Below are 20,310 nucleotides of genomic sequence, written 5' to 3'. Positions count from 1 at the left end.
GAGGATATGACTGGGAGCTGGGGAGCAGAGGGGAGGCTCAGGCTCATGGAGGCAGCAAATGTTGAAGGTTCTTATGGGCCACGTTAGGACTTTGGCATTTGTTCTGAGATGGGGAGCAAAGGAGTGACACGAGTTAGGTTTTAACATAAACGCTTTGAAGGCTTTGCTGAAAATAGATTTCATGGAGCAAGAATTAAAATAGGAGGACTAGTTATGAGGCTTATTTTTAAATCAATAAATACGAGTGTCTTCTACATGCCAGCCACCATTCTAGGCAGAGGGATCCAAAAGTGAACAAAGCAGACCGTCCGCTTCCCTTGTGGCATTTACATTCTAGAGGGAGGGGACGAACAACAAAGAATAAGTAAGTTAGTGAGTCAGGGACCAGGAAGTACAGTGGGAAAAAGTAACGCAGGGAAGGGGTGGCATACCCTTGCAGTATTGCAGGCAAGAGCTGCTAATGATCTGAACCCATATAGGGGCAGTGCATTCTCAGTCACTTCAGTCATGTCCAAGCCTTTGCAACCCTGTGGACTGTAGCCCACCAGGCTTCTCTGTCCATAGGATTCTCCAGGCAAGAATACGGGAGTGGGTACCATGCCCTCCTCCAGGGGATCTTCCAGACCCAGGGATCGAACCCATGGCCCCTGTGTTGGCAGGTGAATTCTTTACCACTGAGCCACCAGGGAAGCCCCTGGGGAGGCAGTAGGGGTGGTGAGAAATATATGAAAGATAAAGGTGATAACATTTACTGACATGTTAGATGTGAGTTGAGGAAAAAAGAAAAACAAAAAACTGGAGATATCAGCAAAGACACCTAGATTTTTGACCTGAGCAATTGGAAGTGTGGAGTTGCCATAAAGTGAGTTGAAAAAGTTACAGGAAGCTCAGTCCTGGGCAAGGGGCGGGGATCATAAGTTTAGTTTGACCAAGTTATATTTGGAGATGCCTATTAGGTACTCTTGCCTGGAAAATCCCATGGACGGAGGAGCCTAGTGGGCTACAGTCCATGGGGTCTCGAAGAGTCGGACACAACTGAGCGAGTTCACTTTCACTTTTCACTTTCATGCATTGGAGAAGGAGGTGGCAGCCCACTCCAGTGTTCTTGCCTGGAGAATCCCAGGGACGGGGGAGCCTGGTGGGCTGCTGTCTGTGGGATCGCACAGAGTCGGACACGACTGAAGTGACTTAGCATTAGGTATCTTGGGCTTCCTAGGTGGCTCAGTGGTAAAGAATACATGCCGATGCAGCAGACGCAAGTTCGATCCCTGGGTCAGAAAGATCCCCTGGAGGAGAAAATGGCAACCTACTCTAGTATTCTTGCCTGGAAAATCCCATGGACAGAGGAGCCTGGCAGGCTACAGTCCATGGGGTGGCAAAAGAGTCAAACGCAACTGAACATCCATCCATGCATGTTAGGTATTTTACTGGTGAGACTAATTGTAATAACATCCTACCTACTGCTGTTCTTTGCAGTGTACTGAGTTTTTCTACATGCACCATCTCATTAATTGGGAAGGGACTCCTTTTCAAACATGTAATAAAACAAATGGATATTCCTAAGAGTCCTGAGGATAACAGCTCAAGAATAGGCAAATCTCTCATTACATTTGGATCTGTTTGTGGTATGATAATTCAAAATGCACAATTCATTTTCTTAATTGCATTGTAAAATTCAATTTTTTATAATAGGTTGGCACCAAGAACATACTATAAAAATGGACTTTTCCAGAAAAGAAACTGAAGATTGGCATCATAGCCTAGAATTATAATGAAAAGAAAAAAAAAACATTTTTGAATTATGATAGAAGATAAAACATGAATATTTTCCTTTTTTAAATTAATTAGGAACACAAAAACTCAATTTAAAAATGCATGAAAGACTTATAAACAGTTTTCTCCATCCTGTCTTAGCCATGAACTTTTGATTTTTTTAAACTAGAATTCTATTAAATTAGAAGCATGTAATAACAAGTTCCCTTTTTATTTTTATATCTCTGATGAATCTTGTATACATTCATTGTATGAATGAGTTTGAACCTGTTAATTGAGAATGTAACAATAATCTCTGACCAGGATTGAAATTTCCTAGTATAATAATTAACATATGTTCAGTGCTTTTTGGTTAGCAGAGCTCTTTACGTGTATATTTTATCTCATTTCCAACTTCTTAAGACTCAGAAAGTCAGGATTTTATAGATAAGGAAACTGAGATTCAAGAATGGAATCTCAAATTTCCCAAGATTATAATCCCATAGTGTGCGTGGGCACTCAGTCGCTCAGTCACGTCTGACTCTTTTCCAACCCCGTGGACTGTAGCCCACCAGGCTCCTTTGTCCATGGGATTCTCCAAGCAAGAACACTGAAGAGGGTTGCCATTTCCTTCTCCAGGGGATCTTCCTGACTCAGGGATCAAACCCATGTCTCCTGTGTCTCTTGCATTGCAGGCTGATTCTTTACTGCAATAAGCCATCTAGATGAAAAAGAATAATCCTATGGTCGCATGGTGCTAGCTCCTCCTGTAGCCAAATTACAAAGCAATACGACATGATTTCTGGTTACCAGGGAACCACAAACTGCCTATTCTTGTCTGAAATTAATAACACAACAAAATGTTGAGCTTTTATTAAAACCAAGCACTTTAAAAAGTGCTTTTTATATATTATCTTGTTTTAATCCTCACATTAATGCTATGAAGTGCATACTTTGAAAAGTAAATACCTTAATGGAGAAACACAGGGTGTGAAGAGATAGATAACTTTCTCAAGATCACTCAGTCAAGTGTAGCAGCGTCATGACTCACACCCAGCCACCTTGAACCTGCAGTTCATACACTTGGCCAGAGCATCCTTTGAGGATCTTTGCTTTAGCCCAATTTCCAAGTTTGCAGTGCAGATCTATGGGAGAAGTACAAAGGAAGATACTAGTGGTCATTTATGCTTCGGTGTGGATCAGTTTCCGTTGCTGAGAATAACTTTTTGTTAGCAGGGAAAGGAAAGAGAGCAGAAGAAAGGAGATAAGCAAAGAATAGCGAGAAGGTGGGAAAACAGTAGCTATTGCTAAAGCCGGAGGTTCTTTGTTCCTTAGGGCTCTCCAGAGCTTGGACTGTTGATGAATGCTTAGAAGAATTACTCTCTGAGTTTTGACCCAAATAATGATGGCTCTCTTTTTCATCAACACTTTTTTATGTGTTAATTTTAATCAGTAATTGAATTTAGAACAAGTCAGTGAATATGTCGTATACACAATTTTTAAATGATATAAGGAATGTATTTCCTCTTTCAGAGAAGAGCCAGTAGATAATGACAAGAGCAAATTTTAAAAATGTTATTTGCTTCCTTTCATAAAATAGTGTTTCTTTACTGGTACCTGAACTTTTCCTTTAGTTTTTAAGTTTTAAAAAAAGTTTATATTCAATGAAATCCACCCTTTGGTGTACAGTTCTATGAGCTTTTAAAACATCATAGATTCTTCCACCCAACACCACATACAGGATACTGAACAATTCCAAAGAGCTCCCTCCTTCTTCTTATCTACTCTTAAGTTAATGTCTGATGTCGTTTAGTGCCAGGGACCATATTTTACTTTGATCTCTCTATTTCCACATTGAATTTTATTCTTCAGCCAGCACTGCTTCTATCCCCATTATATTTTAATTTTTTATATTCTTCTGAATCAGAAAGAGACCAGTTTAACTACAGTATTTTAGGATATGATAATAGTGACATTTTCATATGGAAGAGGGAAAAGAATTATTCAATAAAGTATATTGGGATGACTGAGTAGCTGTCCACAAAAAATAAAATTCCTTATACCAAAATAAATTCCAGGTGGTACAAAAAATATAATATAGAAATATTAAACCTTAAAGTACCACAAAAACATAGGGTAGACTTTTTTGAAATATTGAAATGAGAAAGACCTTTCAAATAATATAGAAAAGTATCGTGACATAATCTTGTTGAGTGTGTGAAAAACAGGCATTCTCCTATACTGTTAGAGGACTGTAAGTTGGTTCAACCTCTTCAGAAGACTATTTTACTATATATATATTTATATATATAAATTTTAAATGTAAGTCATACATAGTGTTGGACATATGAGCAAAGATATACATCAAGTATTCGTTGCAACAGTGATTATAATAAAAGAGTGAAAGTGAAAGTCGCTCAGTCATGTCCGACTCTTTGCGACCCCATGGACTATATAGTCCATGGAATTCTCTAGGCCAGAACACTGGAGTGGGTAGCCTTTGCCTTCTCCAGGGGATCTTCCCAACCCAGGGATGGAAACCAAAATATCCAAATATCTACTAATATGATATACATTAGAAAACCCTTTGAAAAGAAGGATGGAGCTTGCTTCCCTGGTGGCTCAGCGGTAAAGAATCCGCCTGCCCATTGCAGGAGACACGGGTTCGATCCCTGATCGGGAATATCCCACATGCCATGCCGTGGGGAAACTAAGTTTGTGTGCCACAACTATTAAGCCTGTCCTCTAGAGCGTGGGAGCTGAAGCTACTGAAGCCATGTGCCCTAGAGCCCGTGCTCCACAAGAGAAGCCACTGCAGTGAGAAGTCTGTGCACTGCAGCTACGGAGTGGCCCCCACTTGCCACAACTAGAGAAGAGCCCGCACAGCAACAAAGGCCCAGCACAGTCAAAAATAAAAATAAGTCAATAAACATAAGGGTGAAAGTGAAGTCGCTCAGTCGTGTCCGACTCTTGCGACCCCATGGACTGCAGCCCACCAGGCTCCTCCATCCATGGGATTTTCCAGGCAAGAGTACTGGAGTGGGTTGCCATTGCCTTCTCCAGGGGATCTTCCCAACCCAGGGATCAAACCGAGGTCTCCTGCACTGTAAGCACACACTTTTACCATCTGAGCCACCAGGGAAGTCAAAAATAAAGGATAAGTGTATATGAATTCATGGAATAATCTTTGAGTTATATTAAGTCAGCAAAGGAGAGAGAGGGCTAAGAAACAGTATGTATAGAACATATACTACTGTAGAGTGGGGATGTATATATACACTTGATTGTGTATTGAAGGATAGAAATTGCTTTGTTGGGAGGTAGTTCCTAAGTCGGAGAAGGCAATGGCACCCCACTCCAGTACTCTTGCCTGGAAAATCCCATGGATGGAGGAGCCTGGTGAGCTGTAGTCCATGGGGTCGCTAAGAGTCGGGGACGACTGAGCGACTTCACTTTCACTTTTCACTTTCATGCATTGGAGAAGGAAATGGCAACCCACTCTAGTGTTCTTGCCCGGACAATCCCAGGGACGGGGGAGCCTGGTGGGCTTCCTTCTATGGGGTTGCACAGAGTCGGACGTGGCTGAAGCGACTTAGCAGCAGCAGCAGCAGTTCCTAAGTACCTTACCCAGTAAGAATGGAAGAGATTATTGAGTTTTAAATCCCCTTTTATGTCAAATATAATGATTTATTTAATTTTTAAAGTATTTTTCTAGTGAACTAAAATTTTTCTTTAAATCTCAATCACTAATTACAGTGACCAAAACTCACACAGTGGGGTCGGGTAAGGGGGATGAAAGGGGGTGATCCAGAAAAGCCTTGGTAAATTTTGTACATCTGATAGCAAAAATATGTGCTCTTTCTGCTGGAGAATTATATTCTTCTTCCCTCCCAGAGAGCATGGAATTTAGTACAGGATAACATTTTCACCCTCAGTAGCCATTATTTGCTCACAAGTTCTGCTTCCCTGGTGGCTTAGAGGGTGAAGTGTCTGCCTGCAATGCAGGAGACCTGGGTTCGATCCCTGGGTTGGGAAGATCCCCTGGAGAAGGAAATGGCAACCCACTCCAGTACTCTTGCCTGGAAAATCCCATGGACGGAGGAGCCTCGTAGGCTACAGTCCATGGGGTCACAAAGAGTTGGACCCGACTAAGCAATGACACGTTCTGCTTTAGGAACCCATTGGATACAAATGTACGTGTGCTATCTTTAAGTTATAATTTTCAGTAAATACTTTTTTGCAGAGAGCATTTCTACTTTGTGCACAACCCAAATTTTTAATGTCTAACTGTGCAAAAGAAAAATAATTATTGCAAATCAGGCACTTTGATAGGTGTTTTCATATGTATTACCTTAGTTGCACTTGATTTTTATTTTAATCTGAAAAATTGGAATCGTTAGCCCTCTTTTTAAAAAGAGGAAACTGAGATTGAACCAGAATTCAATTCCAGGTCTGTTGGATGCTAAAGTCCAGTGCTTTCTACTCTACCACTTAACTATATTTCAAGACATGCCATAAAAAAAACTTTTCTATTATTCTTATAAAAACTCCTGGGTACATTGAATTGGATGAAAAACAGAGGAACTCGTGAGCAGGAAAAAAAAAGAACTGAACTTTGTCAAGAAGGAATGAGTGACAAAAGAAAACAGCCAGTGGATGATTACGTTCATTTGGGTTATTTAAGTTATCATAACCCATTCATGTCTTATCTTGCCTCAGTTTTTTACTATTTCAAATGACAGAAATGACAGATGAGTTTTACGATTTTCTTCATGAAGATAATATATGGCAATGCAATGTAGGAAAATTGAAAAATACAGAAAAGTATTTTAAAAATTATATTCTCCTATAACCAACTACTAATTAACATTTTAGTCTGATTTTCTTCCCTTTTTTCAGTGCATTTCTCTGTGTATGCTTATATTTATATAAGATTATTGTGACCTGCTGCATATAATAATTTCTATGTTGTTTTCTTAACTAGTATTTTACATCTTTTCTTACTTTATAATAGAAAACATTCTAGCAGGAAATGTTATTTTAAATGATTTTTACTTATTCTCCTACCGTAGAACATTAACTTTTGTCCTCGCCTATGGAATATCCTCCAGCAAATCATCAAACATATATTTTTGTCCCCAACTTGAATAATTTTATTAGGATAGATTCTGGAATTGGAATTACTAGTGCAAATAGTATAACTATTTCTCTTGATATACATTACCAAGCTGCTTTTCAGAAAAGTTGTGTCAGTTTACACCCTTAGAAATTATATATGAATCTGATCATAACATTAACCCAGGAGAGATTTAAGTATTATTTTTTTAATTGGTTGAAGGCAGATACCTTGGGGTGTGATGCCCTTAATCGGAATTTGGTATCAGTAATCCCTGACTGGATGATTTTAGCAGTTTTCTTCAACTGTCTTAATGTAGAGTACAGTGGGATCCTGGAGATTTCCCATCTTGTTGGCTAAGCCTCTCCTTAGAGATCACTCTCTGGATTGCTCCTGTGGAGAAGGTAGCCTATTAGAAATTCACAGAGCGGGGTGAAGCCTTACAAGAGTTAGAAGTATTAGAGCAAATAATGTTTATTATGTTGGACTTTTTTTATATATAGAGGCTCTGAGAATTTAACTGATTTGTCAAGATCACGTTTCTAGTAAGAGACTGAATGGATTTAGTCTAGAATTTTCTGATTCTAGGAAAAAAAAATTATTTTCTATTAACTGCATTGCATTGCTGTAAAAATAAAAATATTATTTGGGGTTTTCAGATTCTGTTTTTATTTAGGATTAAAAATTACTAGAAGATATTTTGAAATCACTTGTAATTCCAGTCTTTATAGATAATCACTTTCTATATATATTCTCCAGTCATTTTCTGTGCTTATTTTAAACATAATTGATCATATGTATGTGTTTATATATGTATATACATATATATATAATTTTATAAACTAATTTTATTCATTTCATATTATAAGCATATCATGGTATCATTATTATTTTAAAACATTTTTAATGACTGCAGTATTCCAACGTATGGATGAAACATCAATTTATCCATTGGTTCCAATTTGTTGCGCTTATAAGTAATGCTGTAATGAACATCTTGGAGTGTAAATCTTTATATGTGCTTTTAAGTATTGGTTGAGAATATAGTCCCAGAAGTGGGTTTCCAAAGTTACACTGCCTTTGGAGAGGCTACAGAAGCCTTTCAAGAGGGAGCGATCCAATATATTGATCTTGGTTTCTTTTTTTAGTAAACCCCAGCTGAATCCAGGGTTTATTCCCTGTGGCTCTTCAATATTACTTTCACCTGTGCCTACCATCTACGTGGTTGTTTTTGATCAATAAATATGTTCAGTTGAATAACACACAGCATACACATAAAAATAAGCAATATAGAATGTGGATCAGTCATTAGAAATAAATTGAAATGAACTGAAACAAAGCTGTATTCTGTCCTTTAAATCATTATAAAAAGAATATTATAGGCAGTATAAATAGGTTGTTTACAGGAAACACTCATTGTTAAGTGCCTCTTCATTACACAGGTTTTGGTAACGTAAAGTCAAAAGACGCCCAGTTTATAAATTGCTCTGATTCCCTTCTTTCTGTGTGCACACATGAATTCGTCTTATACCTTCCTCTCTGAATGTTTCATCCCAAATCATGATGTCATCTGAGCCCTACCCGCTATGAAGATCCCTAACACAAGTGGAGAGACCAGCAGAGCAAAGCCATCTGCCCAAACTGATTCTTTTCATGACTTTTGTGAACTATTGACACATTAAACATTTCATGCAAATTGTTACCATACATGTTAAGTAATGCTAATATATTAAAGTTCGAATTCTTTAGATTTTCAGGAAGAAAGCTTGTGGGTATGCTATTCCGTAATAATTTACTAGCGGCCTCTTGAGAAACCTATATGCAGGTCAGGAAGCAACAGTCAGAACTGGACATGGAACAACAGACTGGTTCCAAATAGGAAAAGGAATACGTCAAGGCTATATACTGTCACCCTGCTTATTTAACTTACATGCAGAGTACATCATGAGAAACGCTGGGCTGGAAGAAGCACAAGCTGGAATCAAGATTGCCGGGAGAAATATCAATAACCTCAGATATGCAGATGACACCACCCTTATGGCAGAAAGTGAAGAGGAACTCAAAAGCCTGTTGATGAAAGTGAAAGAGGAGAGTGAAAAAGTTGGCTTAAAGCTCAACATTCAGAAAAAGAAGATCATGGCATCTGGTCCCATCACTTCATGGGAAATAGATGGGGAAACAGGGGAAACAGTGTCAGACTTTATTTTGGGGGCTCCAAAATCACTGCAGATGGTGACTGCAGCCATGAAATTAAAAGATGCTTACTCCTTGGAAGGAAAGTTATGACCACCCTAGATAGCATATTGAATAGCAGAGACATTACTTTGTCAACAAAGGTCTGTCTAGTCAAGGCTATGGTTTTTCCTGTGGTCATGAATGGATGTGAGAGTTGGACTGTGAAGAAAGCTGAGCGCCGAAGAATTGATGCTTTTGAACTGTGGTGTTGGAGAAGACTCTTGAGAGTCCCTTGGACTGCAAGGAGATCCAACCAGTCCATTCTAAAGGAGATCAGCCTTGGGTGTTCTTTGGAAGGAATGATGCTAAAGCTGAAACTCCAGTACTTTGGCCACCTGATGCGAAGAGTTGACTCATTGGAAAAGACTCTTGATGCTAGGAGGGATTGGGTGCAGGAGGAGAAGGGGACAACAAAGGATGAGATGGCTGGATGGCATCACTGACTCAACGGACGTGAGTCTCAGTGAACTCCGGGAGTTGGTGATGGGCAGGGAGGCCTGGCGTGCTGCGATTCATGGGGTCGCAAAGAGTTGGACACGACTGAGCGACTGAACTGAACTGAACTGAACTGAAGTAGGCTTTAATTTCATGCCCTGAAGGCTGTCTTTTTTGTTATTGGTAACTTGCTTGTACAGACAAAAGATCTGCAGAGATAATAGAATGAGGTAACTGACTTCACATACGTGATCAAAATAATGGAAATTCAGTGTGGTTATCTTCTAGATTCCAAATATCTGGACAAAAATTACAACATCCATTCAATCACGTGGAATTTCCAAACCTCTGAATACTGGGTCATGTGTCAGCAAAGGCTATATGTGTTTCCTTGGCTGTATAATTACATTAATAATGCCAACTAGCCCTGTAAATTTGTCGATACCCATAGATTTCTTCAAAGGAAAAAACATTCCAATATCCTCCAGCATTTTTTTTGTGACCTGGCAAGAAATAGTGCTGTTCAAGTTCCCAAATGAGTCAATTGTAATAGGTTTCATTTAGAAAGTACCCAATCTATTTTCTAATAGTTTCTGCATTTATTTTTTTACAAATGAAAGTTTTTTTCACAGGGCTTTAAAAAAAATAGTATTGTAACATACGATAGTGCAGTTAGGATTCCAGAGATTATTTCAATTAGGTATTTAGTCACCTCCCTGCTTCCATTTGCAACTGCATGCGTTCTGATGCACTCTTGGGTGTCACTGATAAACGTTTCATAAACTTGCCGTTTGAAAACACAGGGATCTGTTCAAGTCTCCATTCCTAAACTTGTTCGGATGACTTTGGTCCAGTAACTAGCACATTCCTGGGCAGGGAGTGAAATCACAGTAAGTCCAGCTGAATGAAATTGAATCTTTGTCCAGCGTCTTTAAAGAAAAATCCCCACATGTGAAAATGTCTTGAGTTTCTGAACACAAGACAACATGTGAAGGGCACACTGATTTTGAGATAGGATGGGAAAGGTTTAAAGTGTTAGGATGTCTAGTGGTCTTATGTTGTGCTGTGCTTAGTTTCTCAGTTGTGTCTGACTCTTTGTGACCCCATGGACTGTAGCCTGCCAGGTTCCTCTGTCCATGGGGACTCTCCAGGCAAGAATACTGGAGTGGGTTGCCATGCCCTTCTCCAGGGGATCTTCCCAACCCAGGGATCGAACCAAGATCTCCCTTATTGCAGGCAGATTCCTTACCATCTGAGCCACCGGGGAAGCCTCTAGTGGTCCTAATGGTGTTTAAAAGTTGGTATCTTTGATTATTTTATAAATTACTTCTTCCTCTTGAAAGAAAAATTCAATGGACTTTTTCTCCTTCAATTTCAAACATTCAAGTCCCCACTCCTCAACTTTTTATCTTCCAGACCGTATGGCAAAGTGTCATTTGCAGCATTTCATCTCTTCTTTCTCTCCACGGCTGACACCCCCCCCCACCCCGCCTCTGTTGCTTTCCTCGTGCATCTTACTCTGTAACCCTCAGTCCATCTAAACTAGTCAACTAACATGTCTTTTACAGCCTGTCACGAAAGCCATCTCCTCCTCTACAAAGCTTTCTGTCCCCCCTGCCAGGTGTCACTTTTCTGTCCTTAAACACCCCACAGATTTTTATGTATATTACTTTTAGGCACTCATATTTTCACTTTCTGTACTCATCTCTCCCCACTAGATGCTAACATTTCAAGGATAGCAGTGTGTCTGGCTCATCTTTTTATCTCCCATAAAACTCAGCATAGAGCCTGGCACAGAGGAAGTGTTCACATGAGAGCAAGACAGAGACAGAGAAAGAAAGAGAGGAAGAATGGGAATACATAAGATATCTCTCCTCAATGCAGCACAGCAGTTAGACTTGGTAGTTTGAGGGAATGAGGATTGGGTAGTCCTTCCTTTTAGATTGAGACAATGAGAAACTGGATATTCCTTCCTTTTAGATACTTGGCATCTCTCATGAACAGAACACAGACTTCTTTTCAAACTTTGCATCTGCCAGGGTTTAGGGGAGTTTGTTGCTTCCTGTGTATGGAAGTAAACTCAGAATGTCAGAACTAGCAAGGACGTAGTGTATAGCACAGGGAATTATACTCAGTATTTTGCAATAACCTATAATGGAAAAGTATCTAAGAAATTATATATATATATATATATATATACATATATATATACACATACACACACACACACACGGATCATGTTGCTATAAATCTGAAACTATTAATAAAACAACACTGTAAATCAACTGTATTTCAATAAAAATTTTTTAAGACAAATATCTAAGACACACACACAATAAAAAGAAAATCAAAATACACTAGCTCTCTTATATTATCTTTTCTGCCAACGTGCCTCACTGGGTCATCCCCTTCTCTTCCACCCCAGCAGGGGACCTGGCTGCCTCTGTCCTCAGGCCGCTGAGCCCAGCACTCAGCCTCTTGGTGGCTACTCTGTGGCACTGGAGAGGGCTTTCTCCAAAGGGTTGCTCTCCGTTCACACCCTGGCTCTACACAGAAATCTGTAATTTTCTCCCTCTTCTGTTTTCCAGTGATGACACACATTTCAGGGGTTGCTAAATTTGAATTAGATCTCGAATCTGGCTGCCTACTTTCAAAACAAGCTGATGCACTCACATTTTCTAGTTTGTGAGATTTCAGTAGTTTTACTAATATAGTTTTTATCTTAAAGAAACCATCAACTGACATTGATACAGATATTTTAATGTCTTAATATCTTGTTTTGCAGTCATATTTTACCCCCAAAACAGCAAAGTTCCAACTATTTTTTATTCAGAACAGTTGGACCACTTTTTTAGCCCCATGATCAGCTTATAATTGTTGGGTCAAGGCTATTCCAAACTCCAAACTGATTCATCTGGAACCTCGTGTGATTCCTCTATTCAGTCACCTCCCTTATTCCTTATTATTCAGAGGCAAAAAAAGAAAAAAACACCAGATAACCTGGGAACAACAAAAGTTGGAATTCTCATTGACTCACAGGCAGTCAGTTACATCCATTTCTGAGAACATAGAAGCTGTTCTTCCAGGGAACACCTGCCCAGTTGTAAAGAGCAGAGCTAATGGGTGATCTCAGCCACTCTCCCTGGCCATCCCACAATCTCCCTAGAGATAGATTCCAGTATTCGCAGAGGCTCAATTACATATAAAGAAAGAATTGTTCATGAACCGTTTTCCAATTGCTCATACTGAGGCCTGACTTGTACTGCCTAACTGAAGGATTTTAGAATTAGCAATGCATATGGTAAGTGGGCAACACAGAAGGATATGGGATCAGATTCTGACTTGAAATTTTGATACTTACCTCTGTGGCTAAGGCTAAGACTCTTGGATAATCTGAAGAAATACATAGGAAGAGAAAAAATATGATCAGATTAGCCCATATAAGAGCTGGCATGTGTTTATTATAGGAATGTTTTTTCAGAAGGCTAAGAAAATGGTCCATGATGATGCTGCTCATGTAGGTCAAATGGCTGCTAAAAAAAAAAAGCAAACACTTTCTGTTTCAGAAGCAGACAACTAATCAATACTTTGATTTCTAATAGTCATGTTTGTCATGAGGACTTTTACAATGAGGTTATATAAGCAAATTGATTTCCCTGTTGACTTTATCAGAAAATCATCAAATGCCCCTGAATCTTCCCTCCAGAGTTCTCAAAAATACCTGTCTTCCCAGAAAATTATTTTCTGGACTTACTGATTTTCTGAAGCTCTTTCTGCAACATTTGATGGTTGCTGTAAATAGACAAAAATTATAATTAAGACAGATAATGTAATATAAGAGCATAGTAAGCACAGTTGTATATAATTAATTACCATATAGCCCCCTTTACTTCATTTTATATTCATGTTGAAAGCACTTAACTGGGCATGCGTAATTGATTCACCACGGCGTATATGATTGTTTTAACAAAAAGTTTCAACCGAGGCTTTTGTTCAACAGGATAACTCCCTCATTCCACTGCTTCTTTGGGAAAAATCAAATTCACCCTCTGTCATATCATCTCTGGAACTGCATCCTGTTATAGGTGAACACTCTGCTTATTGAAACTACAATAATGGAGGATGAGTCAGACTTTCTTTCTTCCTTTCCTTGTTTTTCCTGTATCCTTGATTTTTCCCAGAATCAACTTTCTATAGAATAAGTTTCCCTGAGCACCTTTTCTTCCATCCAGTGACTTGGATACTCCAAGACTCCCAGATCTTTATAGTTGTAATATCTTTTTTTTTTTTTTTAAGGCAAATACCTTACCACCTCTTTCAGCATTGCTCTTTAAAAAAAAATAAACTTTGGAGCAGTTTTAATAGCCTATGAGAGAGCATTAAGGGCCTCCTGGGATGTTTGGTCTCATGATTGAAGAAGAAACAAGAGCCAATTGTTAGTCTCGTGGTAATTTTGAGTGGCTCAATTATTTAGATGCTAACCCTCCTTTCAAAATGGCAAAATTTATGTCTGGCAAAAATATTAAATAGAGAATGAAATGTAATACAGACCTTTCCAGATTTAGTGCTATGTAGGAGACCTGGGTTTGATCCCGGGTTTGGAAAGATCCCCTGGAGAAGGGAATGGCTACCCACTCCACTATTCTGGCCTGGAGAATCCCATGAACAGAGGAGCCTGGCAGGCTACAGTCCATGGGGTCATAAAGAGTCGGACTCAACCAAAAGACAAGCACTTTTATGGTCAGTGAAGACCTATCTTCACACAAAAAAGAAAAGAAAAAAAGCTTATGTTTCCTAGGATCAGTCAGCATGCTTGTTGAGATGTCACCAGTACAGTGAAGTCATCGTAGGAAATCCTGTGTATATCTGTGATGATCAATGCAGGCATGCACACACAGCTCTGCTAGGACCATCACACCAAGGCCTTACGGTTCAAGCATTTGTCAGCAGTCACTTACCCTTAGAACCTTAACTTATTCTTCATGCCTTTTTGTTCCTTCTCAACCTACCTACCTATGCATGTGTAAAAAATACTTTTTTTCCTCCTAATTGCTAATAGGCTTAACAGGTTATTTTATCTACAAATTTCCTCCTTATCTCTCCCACATCCTCCTTGTGCCCTAGGAACAGATAAATTCCCTATCAGGTAATTATAGTCCATCATTTTCAGTATAAAACTTTCTGTTAAGACTTTTGAAAGCACATCAAAGTAGAGCAATAGGCCGAATGAAACCATTAATAAAGAGTATTTGACTGAGCTTTTTAAAAAATAAATTTCCCCATAGCAATGAGCGAGAGGCACTTACAGAATAACTAAATGTGTCTTTCAAATCTGTACAGGTTAATCTGACAGGATGGGCTGGGGAAGAAATCGGTTGCTAGACAATGTAATGTATCATACAATTAGATCATTTTAGATAAAGCTATTCAGAGAAGGCAATGGCACCCCACTCCAGTACTTTTGCCTGGAAAATCCCATGGACAGAGGAGCCTGGTAGGCTGCAGTCCACGGGGTCGCTAAGAGTCGAGCACGACTGAGCGACTTCACTTTCACTTTTCACTTTCATGCATTGGAAAAGGAAATGGCAACCCACTCCAGTGTTCTTGCCTGGAGAATCCCAGGGATGGGAAGCCTGGTGGGCTGCTGTCTATGGGGTCGCACAGAGTCGGACACGACTGAAGCGACTTAGCAGCAGCAGCAGCAGATAAAGCTATTATTGGACAAGTTCTTCTCAAACAAATACTACAGCCACAAAAAGTTTCTTCTTAATAGATATCAGGGGACCCTTTTATTCCTTCTCTGTTCCAACACAACCGTACTACATGACCATCACAGCTCTGCGTGGGTGACTTACTTCTAAGACCAATAGGACTTGAGCCAGATTGGTTGGAACTTTTGTCTCTAGATATGCTTAACAAAGGAAACAAGAAGTCTGAGCAGTTTTCTGTAGAACAGAAAATCAAAGGAAGAGAGGCAGATGATGTTAATGTGCGGGAAAAATATCTGGCAAAGGAACTTGATATTATTCCTTCAATTATTTGTGTTTTTTAAAAAGTGCAAATCCTTTTCATCTTTTAGATAGTGCATGTCTTGTGTTAGTCCAGAAAACTTAGGCTTTTTACAAGTATGGGTAAGAAATTTGAAATTAAGTAATTGTCTAAAAACTCTAGTAAAGAAAGAATATGAATAAATCCTTGGAGTTTGTGGTTAAGAAGTGAATTTGAAGGACACCAGAAAAAAAATGTTCGTTTGGATATACGAGCCAGTGAAACACTAAAGCTACAGAATTTTTTCTCTGTAGAGTGAAGCTCTTCAATATAAGTATAAAAACCAGCAACAGAGCATTTATGTACTGTGAAAAGCACAGTAAGCTGAAGTGTGGTACCTGAGGTCCCAGGTTTACGTGGGGTCTTGATGGTTTGTACCTGAACAGAAAGGTTCTAGGATGGGAAGACTACAAATGTTAATACAGTAAGCACATTTTGTGATCGTAAAGTTCTAGACAGCCGACTACGCCTGTAAAGCCAGTGTGCTCTAGATGGTTTTCCACTACCTTTCTGGAGAACCCAGTCCCTTTGTAAAGACTCTTCTATTGTATTTAGAGATAGAGGAACAGGAACATCCCGTGATCTTTAGGACGGTGGTAGTGTGAAAAGCAAGATTGTAAAATGAACTGCTTTCCTCCCCTTTCTACCTGATTTCTTTCTCCTGTGCTTTTAAAGACTAGGATATCTCTTTCTGACCCCAGAACTCATGTTTCACTCAGAAAGTATACTTTGCAAATGTCCTGCATGTTCTAATTTGTATGATGGAAGGAGAAAAGAGCTCATCTGAGCACCAGTTTGACGCTGTTTTACTCCAACAGTCTTTGGAAGCCAACCCCCCTTCCTTTTTGACTGTCTAAAGTGCCCTTGCTAGCTAGATCCCTCTGCTAGCTACAGTGTTTGCACATTTCCTTGTTAATCAGCTGCGTAGGCTCGGAGACTGTGTGTTTTGGTGTTGTCTGCGTGTGCAATCTCGTGCTGCTTCCTGAACGCATGTGTCCCTTCCCTTCACAGCCTACTCGACACCCAGCACCTCCCCCGCAAACCGATTCGTCAGTGTTGGACCACGGGATCCAAGCTTTGTAAATATCCCTCAACAGACACAGGTGGGCCGCTCTCATCTTTTCTGTATGTGGTGCAGCTTGTTTTATTCATCAGGTGCATTGTAACTCATCTTTCGCCACCACAGGCTGCGTTTCCCAATCCCTGTTCGGTCCCTTTACCTCCCACCCCCACCCCCCCACCCCCACCCCCCAACCTCGTCCCGGCCCTTCAGCCACCTTTCCACGTGTTCTCAGAAATCATGGAAAACAGTGCCTGCAATTTTTGTTTCTTGTATTGAGGGGGTAGAAGAGGAGGGCTTCTGTGCCAGACCTACTTTTGCTATGGGAAGAAAGTTTTCCCAGGGCTGGATAGAGAGTGCTCCCTCTTTTAGGAATCCGTGTCTCTGCGTGTGAGCAGACAGAAAGAAGTAGGCCCCTATTGAACCTGGAAAGTACATTCTGCTTGCCAGTGACATCAGAGTGCATGCTGGGGTGGGGGGCCAGCCACTCTTCTGTACTCGTTACAGGGTCCCCAGGACCCTGACAGTCTTTCTAAGAGAAAGGGAAAGAAAGAGTTCCTGAGCCCTGTTAAGTTGCTGGTATTGGTGCAGCAATTGGTATAGGAGGTATTTGTTACGGGCTACGCTGGCCCCAGTGGGGTGGGAGGGGATGGACGTGAATTAATGTCATGTTTTGAGGTAGGTGATTGAAAAAAGTTTACCAGGACATCTAGAGTTTGTTTTTCAATAGATGTGTTTTGTGCTAGTATAGGTCAAGGAGAAGGTCTCACTTTTAAAAGTTTTGAAATAGCTGCTGTGAATTGAGAAACAGTGAAAGACTTTTAGAATTCCAGGGTAGTAGCTATAAAGATACTTAGAGATGTGTAAAATAGAATTAGATACACGTTTTAGAAAAAGCTCCTCTCTCATTTCTTAACTAGAATGTGACTGTATGTTATCAGAATTGACATAAAGAAAATGTTTTCCCTTTGAGGTTCTGTTCAACACAGTGTTTGAAAAAATTCTCCAAGATGTTTTGTGTATGTGCTGCGGTGTGTAATCTCCAGATGCCTAATTTCTAACTATTCATCTTTGTTTGTAACACTATGAGCAGGTGCTTATGAACGAAATAGGTTTGCTTTCCTGGGTCCATTTGCTTTCTTTGTAAAAGATTTTAGTTTATTGCTGTGTCGACAGTGCGGGTTAAACAGCATCGCATCTGAAGCCTTCCTACACTGAAGCAGGGTCACAGAAAGTACAGCCTCGGAGGAGGCAGCTGTAAGGAGAGGGGAAGCAAAGAGGGGAGGAAGAAAGTTAACTCTTGAATTTCCCACTTCTGCTGTTTCTTCTGAAACTGGCAAGGGAGGGAAGGGGAGGAGGGGGCAGGTGCATTGGCATCCGGGATTGACATTGCCTATTCCATACTCCCCACAAAATTGTTCAAGTTTATTGCTTACTTTCCCACACCTTCAAATACTTAACTGCTGAATTTGAAGTTGAATAATTACCTCAGATGCATTAAAGTAGAACATTTCTTGTTGTGCATTTGTCTTACGTGGTCAAATTCAATGAGAAGGGAAGAATTGGGGACAGTAGCTTTATATTGGATTATTTCTTTTCTCAAAGCACCAGTGGGCTCAGGTTACTTCATTAGGAACCTCAAAAATGCAGTTTGGAAATGCCCTGTTTGTATTTTACATACTATTTTTATATAAGCTGTGGTTCACTGCGCTGAAATTGTACCCTGCATTCCATTCAACTTGTTTCTCTATAATCAAAACGTGTTCTATTCCAATATGGCCTTGTTTCACAAATGCCTTATTTAACCCACAAACTGAGTCTTCATGATGTTGACCACAAAAATTCAATTCTTAAAATCCAGATTTTCTACGCATCTGGATGAATGATGTCATGTAGGCCCAATATTGGCATCTGGAACTGAATTTTTGGGTTTCTGTTAAATATTTGGCATCATAGGGACAACAGCTTAAATGTTTCTTATCACAGTGACACCTGCCACATTTGGCTTGGAAAAAGCCATCCCCAATTGTCTTATGAGAAACTGCACTAATGGAGTTATTCTTTTTCCCCAAAAATATATCCTGAGATAAAAATTATGTGCTCTAAATATTTTAATATTTAGATGTATATATTAACTTTTTTTAAAAAGAACTACTTTCTGGAACCATTTGGAAGGCATATCTATAGATATAAATAATAAAAATAATATTTTTTAAAATAATCTTTCTGAGAGGACATCAGTTAAGAAGAGGAATTTTTATAGGAATTTTTTAGACATAATCTGAACATGGCCTACAGATTACTAATTTCCTAGTCAAGCCTACATTTTTTATATAAATACTTTTGTTAATAGGCATGAAATTTGTATTAATTGCATTATGGGAAAAGTTTTCTGGGAAAACAAAATTTTGTAATGTGCCTTGAAGAAGTAAAAATTGAAGAGTCAGCCAAGCAGATAGGTGAGCTTTATAAATGCAGAAAAGGTATCCTGCACAGAAATCCATAAACAAATACAAAATAAAATGGCCTCTCTTTTCCCCAAAGAAGCCTCTTCAAATACTTGGAGCATCAACCTATGGAAAACAGATGACTGAGCGACTGAACTGAACTGAACTGATGGTCCCTATTTCTTTCTAGTAGATAGAATTTGAACTAACGAATAGACATTTGAAGTAGTCAGCTTTCAGTTATCATAAGACCATTCCTTTTAAAAAAAAAAGTTACTTGATTATATATAGCCCCTATTTATTGAGCATTTTCTATGCACTTAAGTACGTTATCCAACAAATCTTGACAGCCATCCATTAGGATATATATAACCATCCATTAGGATATATATAATTATCTCCATTTTATAGATGTGAAACCTGAGATCTAAAGAGTTGTTGATTTTTCCAAGGCTATACAGTGGAGAACGGAGCAAGAATGTGTCCCCAGTTCTGTCTGACTTCAAGACCTATGTTGTCTAACTACTGTATTGTACTTCCTGCCTTATAGAGTGATGAGCTACTTTCCCTGCAGATATTCAAACAGAGACTGATGCTCAACTCTCAGGAATACCACTGGCATATTCCCTGGTTTTAAATCTGAGTTTTCTCTAATCAGAGATAGACTCTGATCATTAGTGTATACCCGAAAGAATTGAAAACCAAGTTTCAAAGAGAGATTTGTATACCCATGTTCATAGCAGCATTATTCACAATAGCTAAAAGAGGCAAGTCATCCAAGTGTCCATCAAAAGATAAGTGGATAAACAAAACATGGCATATATATGTTACTGTAGGTATACCATTTTAATGTGGTATAATACATATTATCCAGCCTTGAAGATGAAATTCTGCAATATGTTGCAACATGGATGAACCTTGAAGACGTTATGCAAAGTGAAATAGGCTAGTCACAAAAGAACAAACACTGTACGATTCCACTTAATACGAAGTACCTAGTGTAGTCACATTCGTAGAGACAGAAAGCAGAACCGAGGTTGCCAGGAGCTGGGGAGTGGGCAGAATAGACAGTTATTGTTTAGTGGTATAGAGTGTTCATTTTATAAGATGTAAAAAGCTCCGAAGATGGATGATGCTTGATGTTGGTGTTACACCACAGCGTGAGTGTCTTGCATGCCACTGAAATGTCCACTTAAAAATGGTTAAGATGGTAAAGT

The 20,310-nt window shown here is 39.3% G+C and overlaps 1 protein-coding gene across 3 annotated transcripts in view; it reads left to right on the top strand.

Moving 5' to 3' along the window:
• Positions 1-20,310, top strand: part of NFIA (nuclear factor I A) — a 400,777-nt gene that overhangs the window by 342,334 nt on the left and 38,133 nt on the right. For 2 of the 3 annotated variants that reach the window (XM_027537072.1, XM_027537073.1), the window contains exon 10: positions 16,598-16,689. The exons of the other annotated variant lie outside the window; for it this stretch is intronic. In XM_027537072.1, the coding sequence (XP_027392873.1) occupies positions 16,598-16,689 (92 nt within the window). The remainder of the gene's footprint in view (positions 1-16,597; positions 16,690-20,310) is intronic. 3 annotated transcript variants of the gene reach the window in all.

Source organism: Bos indicus x Bos taurus, chromosome 3 (genome assembly GCF_003369695.1).
Source record: "Bos indicus x Bos taurus breed Angus x Brahman F1 hybrid chromosome 3, Bos_hybrid_MaternalHap_v2.0, whole genome shotgun sequence".
Taxonomy (NCBI): Eukaryota; Metazoa; Chordata; class Mammalia; order Artiodactyla; family Bovidae; genus Bos; species Bos indicus x Bos taurus.
The sequence above is the reverse complement of the archived record's forward strand: the minus strand, read 5'-3'. Positions and strand labels throughout refer to the sequence as shown.